The sequence below is a fragment of the Pteropus vampyrus genome, unplaced genomic scaffold, assembly GCF_000151845.1.
Source record: "Pteropus vampyrus isolate Shadow unplaced genomic scaffold, Pvam_2.0 Scaffold312, whole genome shotgun sequence".
Lineage (NCBI taxonomy): Eukaryota > Metazoa > Chordata > Mammalia > Chiroptera > Pteropodidae > Pteropus > Pteropus vampyrus.
Window position 1 is genome coordinate 716161 of NW_011889093.1, and position 8498 is coordinate 724658.

Below are 8498 nucleotides of genomic sequence, written 5' to 3' on the forward strand. Positions count from 1 at the left end.
TGCTTCTCTATAATATGAAGCTCAGATGAGTAGAAAATAGACCCAAAATTCAGGAGTTTAAACAAATGAAAGTAATAGGAACTTAAGGTTATACATCTGTAAGAAGATAAATTTAATGAGTGTGATTTTTAACTGCAGTGGCTATTTCACTCACCACATAGATTTTTGAAACAATTGAAATGGCTATTTTTTCTTAGAGAACTAGAGCTAAGTAGCATTCGTTCGCGTTCTTATTTTCACCGAGGGTATTCGTGGCACCTCATTTTCCTCCACAAGCAATCTCATAAGTGTCCTGACGTAAGAGCCAGCGTCAGCCTCGCCGGTGGCCGATGCCAGCTCGGGCCCCTGGGCAGTAGCGCATCGTCGGGGTCAGGCGACCAGAGGCCCCGACAGGCCGCGGAGCGGCGTCTGGCGCACAGTGTGCCTTCGGTCCTCATTGGCAGCTAATAGTGAGGACCCCGCTTGGAGAAGCTGAATGGGAACTGCGCAGGGCCTCTGTGACGTGACTCTGTCGCAGAATTTCTGAGAAACAAAATAAGATCTGACTACATGAAGAACGATGGATTTTGAATTGAAAGGGTTAGTTTCTTTAAAGGTGACGTTTACCCCTGATGAAAATATCAAAGACGTTCTTTAAAACATTATAAAATAATGCTAAAATTTATTCGTAATAAGTTTAAGTATTAATTGCAAAGAAATTGAGGCACAGAGCAACGAGTAGGGGCCCGTCGTACCCCGGAATTGCTCTACAAGCCAAATAATGTCTCAACTGAGTCACGTAGCCCTTCGTCCAATAGTGCAGGCAGATGTCCACGTCCGCATCGCTCTCTGGTCCCTCCCGTCTCCCCCTTTGGTGAAGAGTGACTCTGGGCAGTGCCGAGGCGCCCTGGCCCGGTGGGGTGGACGCACCGGCAAGGGAGCAAGCACACTGCAGCTCCGCCATTTCCGCTGGCTGCGAGGGCACGGCCCGTGAGCAGAGGAGGGGACCGATGCCGCTTCCCCGCTTGGTGTCGACCTTCCATTGGACCAGAACAAGTATAGGACTGAACTGTGTGGTGGGTCAGTGCGCAGAGGCAGAAGGGTGTAGACGCCGTCATTGGGCATGCAGCAGTTGGCACTTCACGCTGCTCCTGTGCAGCTGCCATCGTGTCTGGCACGGTGTGCTTTTCCGTCTCACTACTTGCTTGTTTTCTCCTCAGGATTTTGCAGGTTGGTTCCTCACGCACGTTCGCCAGGTACTTGGACAGTGTACTTTGAAGGCGCAGATTACGAAAGCCACCTCATGCGCGACAGCACGGAACTGGCAAGTATTGAGAGGGTGACGGGTGGGCTAGAAAAGAAACACATTCCTTGCAGTTTGAAAGCTTGATGCAAATTCGTTCCTTGTTTACAGTGAACGTCGTGATAGGAAGTTTTTGAAATCACCTTTAAATATTTTATTAAAAAATCTTAAACTCATGATTTATATATTAAGTTTTTATTTTCCAGGCCATGTCTATACAGTTTTGTCTATAAACAAATAGTGCTTTTTAAAGTAAAGAATATTTATATCTGTATTTATACCAGTTTTAATGTTAATATGTGTTTTTTGAATATGTTAATATGGTAGCCTTAACAGATTTTATTAGAAAACATCTTTGTTTGCTAAAAATGTTTTCTTAGTTCTACCTTGTCTTGGATTTGTATCGGATCATTTACTGACATCTTATAAGTTTTGAAGAGTGGTCAGTTCCAATATTTACGAGCTTTACAAGTGTTAAGGGAAAGTCTGCTTTACAGTGAATCGTAAACAAGAAAGGCTGCTTTTTCGTGCCTCAGAAAGGGGTGCCAGTTCCGTTGTCTTGTGTGACACATTTTAGTGTATCTTCGAAGTGTCAGTCCAGAAAATATATAAATGAAATGTTTTCTTTTTGGACTTTTTTGTTTAGTTTTATTTACTTTAAATATTTTTCTATAATTGTCATTTTTGTCTCTTAAGCCACTTGGGGTTCAAGCCACATTTGTCAAGGTTACTGTGGAGAGGAGTCAGTGTGTTACGTGTGATTGGATGTGGCAATTCAGTGACGTGGCCACATAACCCCAGGTGGCATGGAAATAGGCAGTGTCTCTGGACCAGAATTTAGAGATTCTGGTCTATACAACAACCATAAGTCTTCTGAATTACTAAGTGGTGGACAGTGCGAACAGTGTCTGAGGACACGCCTACCTGCCATGGGACCAGTCTGACAGGTGGCCGAGTCAAGTGTGGGATGAAGAGCATAATGCGTGCTTTGTGTATGGAGTTCAAACTAGTTGATTTATTTTGGTTCAGTATCATAGATATATCATGTTCATCTCCAAAAACTGAATTAGTTGATGATTTCTCTGTTTGACCAGATCATCTTAGCTACGGGTACAGGGAATATGCCTCCAGTACCTGATATCAGCCTAGTTACCGACCGTTATTGGTCAAATCCCAAATGATAGCAACTTCTAAATCCTAGGTTTTATAGAAAAACAAGTACCTTTTAGATGGAATCGCTGATTTTTTATCTTTCTAGTTTATTCACAGATCCCTCAGGAGATTTCAGGTCTTGAGTTAAAAAAAAAAAGAAATTCTAATGTCACCTGATCTCATTTATTTCCCTTAAAATGTTCTCTCACAGACCGGTTCTGAATGAACAGGCCAGGCATGATGATCGCTCCCTGGCAGTGCGCCTTCATACCTGCGGATTTAATTAGCTAAATGCTCCCTGGTGTGTAGACACTGGCAGCTTTCTTCTTTAATTTTGTTTACCGTTTCGTGTGAGGTGTGACATGTATGCAGCATGTACCATCTGTGAATCACTTCGCTCGCTCATTCCTTTATGGATCTGTTCAAGAACCGGCCTGTCCTGTGGGGACGTAGCGTCACTTCGGCTGCGTCACCCAGCCGAGTGGGCTTCACACCGAAGGCCTTGTGTGCACTGCCGCCTCAGGCCGGTGGCTGCCATCATCTGCTGTTGACGATAAAACACTGTTGGCGGTTTCCCCAGAGACAGAGATGTTAGGTCACCTGTGTCAGAGCTTTTTCTCTGTGCTCCTCTTAGCGTAAAGTGAGTTTTAAGTTTCTTCTTTAGAGGACACCTAGTAGTTTATTCTGGAAGGTTATAAAGTAAAATTTTAATTTTGCCTTTATGATCGGGTCTTTGAAAGCTGGTAGTAATGGAAGTTTAGTTTTATTTACACATTAAATTCTTCACATAACACTTAAATAGTATCTGACTGGGTTCATCTTTAATTCTCTTGAGTCAAGATGTTTACTTTCCTAGTGGATACATGAAGAGCGCCTGTAGTCACTGACTTTTTCTACTGTTTCCTCTCCCACTCCCCCGTTTCCTCTCCCCATTTACAGCAGCGAATGTGGTTGACTAGATGGCTTGTGAGTTGCCTCGCCATATGGAAGCTTCCTATTTCAGCCATAAAGCAAACCTTTGTTTTCATCCTTTAGGCCCAGCCTCTGAGGAAGGAACCCGAAATAATCACTGTGACCCTAAAAAAGCAAAATGGGATGGGCCTCAGCATCGTCGCAGCAAAGGTAGGCCAGCCCGGGGCAGGTGGGGGTGGCCGGGCCTCATTCCTTTGCCCTTGGATCAGTGTCTGGAGCCGGCTGTGTGGGAGGGTGTCTCTGCCTGCAGGCACAGGGCGTGTTCGGTTCTGTTTGGGGGTGGGGTGTGAATGGAACCCCTGTGCTCAAGCTCAGGGAGCCGGGGGCCATCCCCGTGGAGAATGGAGTGAGAGCCTCTGAGAAGGGAGCGCGGAGCCTGTGACCTAGTGGGCGGGTCCCAACCCCCTGGCCGGCGAGAGAGCAGCATCCTGTAGTTGAATGCGGTGTCGGTCCTCTCATCACATGGGCATCAGACACCCTTGTCAGGAGTCAGACAGGAAGAATCTGAGGACCTCGTCGCCCAAGGCAGGCTTCTGGGTCTGGTCTCCAGGCACTCCCTGCTGGTGGCTGGCGGGGAGCTTAGGGGACCGCTCGGACCCTGTGTGGCGCTGACGGCCCAGGGCATTGTGAAGGAAGCGCAGTTTCAGCTCAAGAGCCTTGAACGTGAGAATTTGGAGACAAAAGAAGTAAGGTTACGTTGCGGTGGGGGTGGCGGGGGACGAGGCTACAGCCCCAGGTGTGTTGCGGGCCCTGTGGGATGACTCGCGACCTGGGCCAGCAGCGAGCTGGGTGAGGGCGGTGCCGCCTAATCGACTTTAAAGCCTCTTGATGGGCAGGTTGAGGAGTTTCGCTTCATCTTCTGGGCTCCTCAGAAAAATGAAGGGTTTGGAATAGCAGAGGGGTGTGGGAAGCTGACTTTAGGAGGCTGTGTCTGGGAGAGGCGGGGAGGGGAGAACGGGTTAGCAGACCTGGGACTAGAGGGGGGTCAGGGCTCAGCGGAAAAACCTCGAGGGTGTGGGCGGCAGAGCTGTCGTCCAGGGCGCGGTGGTCTGGTTCCGAAGCAGGGGGTCCGTGGAGTCCCCCAGAATTGGCCGGTGGTGCGTCAGGCACCTCCTCGCCCAGCTTGCAGCCCCGATTCCCGCTTCCTCCCTGGAGGGCCACGCGCACGCAGACGTTTCCAGACTTGTGATTTAAGGGACCCGGGGCCCAAAACTTCGGGGACGTGAACAGGATCAGCCATGGACTGTTCTTTTTGCTCAACAATGGCTTCAAATGCTCCTTTTCAGGATAAAAAATTACAGTACCACACTCAATATACAGGAAAGATTTAATCTCCATGTTTCCTGATACATATACCTATAGGATTTTATTCAAATACTCCTGTGACGTGAGGTCTGAAACTCTCGTCTGCAGTGTCGTGGGGCTGCCATCCAGCAGCACCTCCATCTTTTCCAGATTAGAAAATAATGTCTCTCAGTACGAAGTTACCTGCACTCTGTAGATTCGAGTCTGATTTAGGTGTCTTTGACCCTTTTTCTCTGGCTCCGCGTCCTGGACTTCATTATGAAGGAGAGGCAGGCGTTAGCTACCCAGGATTCCCCACTAGGCCCTGTCCTCTCGCTGGCTTCTGCCTTGTCTGGCCACCAGGTGTCAGTGGGCAGTTAGGACAGGGAGCCAGACAGTCAGGCTGTCTCTGTTCACATGACCTCCCTCCCCTTTCCCGTGTCACTCACATGCAGCGGCCTGTCCCAGGTCTCCCCCAGAGCGGACCGCAGAAGGCAGAGCCCTCATGGCAAGGAGCACGTGCTGAGTCTCAGGCCACCTCACCCCCCAGGGCCCCTGGGCGCCGTGTGTGTGGCCCCCGTCCTGGGGGTGCTACGCGCGCCCCCTCTCTCCGAATGGGGCGGGGGGGAGGCATCCTCTTCATCCTGTGCGCGTGCAGACCGAGGGCAGCAGGGTGAGCGGGCGCTCGGAGAGATTGTGGACTCGGGCCCGCCTGCGGCCGCTAACCCGTCAGCTCACGATCGCGGCCGAGACCGAGCCTTCGCTCCCAAGGGCTTTGCTTCTCTCGCCAAGAACGTCCGTGCCTAGGCAGAGGGTGGGTAGCACACGCCCTCGGTCCCTTGGGGGACCAGACAAAAAAATGCGACTGAGCGAGTGACATCAGAGGTCCTCGCTCTTCAGGGACGTTTGCTGGCTGTCTACCTGCCCCTTTTAGTGTGGGGGTCACTAAGGCCTCCCTGGAGGGTGCCCTGTGAGCTGAAGCTGAAGGGTGAGCGGGGTAGCAGGTGGTGGGTGAGAGTTTCGACGGAGGGGACGCATGGAGAGGCCGCAGCGTGGCTGCAGCACAGTGAGTGGGTGACACCCTTGCTGCGCCCTGGGGTGGGGGGCGGGCGTTTTCTGCTCTTGGGCCGCGTGGCCGTGTGGTCGCCGTGGGCGGAGGGGAGAGGCCGTGCCGTCGGGCTCGCAGGGGCGCGGCCCCCCGAGGTCTGGATGGAGGCGTGAAGGGAGCAGCCGTGGGAGGGAATCAGATGATCGGTTTTGAAAGTTCGCTTTTCCACGTCACGGAGCGGGGGTTGTACGGTCACAGCGACCAGTGCGTAGGTAGCGAGCACGAGTGTCCTAGGCGGAGGTGACGGAGACTGAGCTGGGCCGTGGCGGAGGCGGACGGAAGTCATCATGGGGTGACGTGACCCCGACAGAGGCAGACGCTCTCGTCACAGCGCTGCAGTCCCTGGTCCCGGACGTGCCCACGCTCAGCTGTTGAGTGACAGCTTTCGGGTTGGGTGACGAATTGGGTGTGTGATGACAAGGAGAAACGTCGCATGCATGCGGCTCTGTCTCCTGCACCGGGCACACGGCAGCGTTGCTTACTGAGTGTAGGCTGCCGGGCGGCGGAGTCCGGAGGTCAGCGGTGAACGTGTTACATTTGGGACTCGGACGCCTGAGAAGCTGGGTCAGTGACCGTGCAGTCTGGGAGGTGACGTGGTGGGGGTGTGTGCGGGGCTCCAGAGACGAGCCTGGGCCCCGCACACACACGGGTGCCCTGCAGCACGTGACTCAGGAAGCGCTGGCAGCCGGAGGTCGCCTTGGGCGCGAGGCTGCCTTCCTCCGCTGCGGCTCAACGCAGACCCCGCGGTGTCACGTGCCTGCCCCTTGGTGCCGGAGCCCAGAGTGAGCTGTCACCTGCCCGGGCCTGCAGCGCGGCCGTGGTAGCGAGGTGGCCTCAGGTACCCCACGAGCGGAGCCTGCCCGCGGTCGATGGCCGCGCTGTGCAGTCACCTGACGCTTTTGCTCCCGTCAGTCTAGTCCCAGCCCCAGTCCCGTCCCGCAGGCCAGCGGGTCACAGGCCTCGGTCGCTGAGCCCTGCCCCCGGCAGCCTCAAGTGTCCGCGCGTTTTGTCTCTTCTCACAAGCCGCGGTGGTCTTTGTATTCGACCCAGTCCTTTATTTTTTCCTGGCTATGTGTGGCTTCGCCGCTGCGAGCCCGGACGCTGTTTGATGTCAAGTTCGCTGACGCCGCCTGCACGCTGCGGTTCCGTTTTATGAAAGCCAGATGACTTGGAACAGTGCGGGCGTGCGGCTCACTGTTAAAAACACTGCCCTGGGAAGTTAGCGGGCCCCCTCTTACTCATCTGTGGGACAGCGCAACGCTTCCTGTTTAATTTGGAGTTTTAAAATACAAACAGTTCCCTCCTTTTTATTTTTCTGGCTCTTTTTAAAGTTTAATAAAGTACAAAGTGAACAAAAATCAGAGCTGCCCGGTTACGTAAGAGTGAGTGTTGCACCGCTTCTCGGCCGCGTTGCTGAATGCCACGCAGTGTCACTGCGTCCAGCTCGGAGCTGTGGCGAGCCGAGCCTTGCGAGCCCAGCTGTGCTGGTGGCAGCCAGAGCCGAGGGAAGTGGAGTGGCGTTGGCTGCGTGGGCAGTCGCCGTGGTCCTCGGGGCCCAATGTGGTTCTCAGTCGTGGGACGCGCGGAGCCCGCGGTGAGTTTCCCCCGGGGGTGCTGGGCTGCGGGTGCTCCTGCTGGAGTCCCCTCCCCCGGGGACTCCGTTAAGCCTGCTGCTAATCCGCTCGCTCACGAAGCAGCCCCTTCTGTCGCCCGTAATTACACACCCAGATGTTCGTTGCTTTTGTTTTAATGCTGCCGGTTCCTTAAGGGTCATAAAAATATAGGCTTCTGTGTGCATCTTATGTAAAGCAGAGAAAAAGCAAATTTAATCTTGCTGGTCGTAAATGGTGAAAATTGCTTGAAATGATTGTAACTACGGCTGTATAATTTACAGAGGACGTATACAGGGATGTCTGTGATGTAACTCTGTTTAGGCTTCATTAAGTGCTTTTTACCGTAGGCTTTTTCTAAACCCTTTTTTTCTAAAAGTGAACATAAGATGACAATTTTAAAAGCACTTAGACTGCTTTACTATTCTTATTTAAAAATGAACAGTTAATCCAGTAACGTCTCAAAGATAGTTTCGTTTGTGCTTTTAGACTGTGATTTTAAGTTGACTAGCTTAAGACCCAAGGTCGCATTCCTCTGCCTTGAAAGGGGAGGCGTCGGTTACCAGTGCGGGTCCTTCAGCCCTTTGCTGCGGCCACATGGGGAGGACCTGGTCAGAGAGGCAGCCGGGACTCCGGGGGCCTCGCCGAAGCCCCGCCCCGGGGCCCGTGCCCTGCAGCCGCTGCGCAGGCACCAGAAGTAACTTCCATTACGTCATGAACCGACCCGGTGCCCCGTGTGACTGTTGCTTATGAATTTGAAAACATCGTTTTTTATTTTAGTTCCAAAAGCAAAGTAGTAAATTAGATAAAAGTATAATTTTTAACCCATTTTATAACGATGGCCTGAGTGCTAATTTCTAGGGTCGACTGAACCGTGCAATTACGACATTAAAATAACAGGAACGCTAGTCGATACTGTTAATGCTCTGAAGCAGATCCGTCATCCCACGTGCGGCACTTGTAGAGAACGCGACATTTGGAGGGTCCATGGACGAAGGGAACGCTGTGGAGCAGCCCAGTCTGGTGGGGGCCGGGGCTCCCGGGCCAGGAGGAGCGGGGTTGTGGGTGGGTGGCCGGCTCGGTCCTGCGC

The 8498-nt window shown here is 52.5% G+C and overlaps 1 protein-coding gene across 1 annotated transcript in view; it reads left to right on the forward strand.

The window, feature by feature from the left end:
- AFDN (afadin, adherens junction formation factor) overlaps positions 1-8498 on the forward strand; it is an 88290-nt gene that overhangs the window by 46871 nt on the left and 32921 nt on the right. The window contains exons 18-19 of the mRNA XM_023521716.1: positions 1200-1303; positions 3470-3556. Of these exons, the coding sequence (XP_023377484.1) occupies positions 1200-1303; positions 3470-3556 (191 nt within the window). The remainder of the gene's footprint in view (positions 1-1199; positions 1304-3469; positions 3557-8498) is intronic.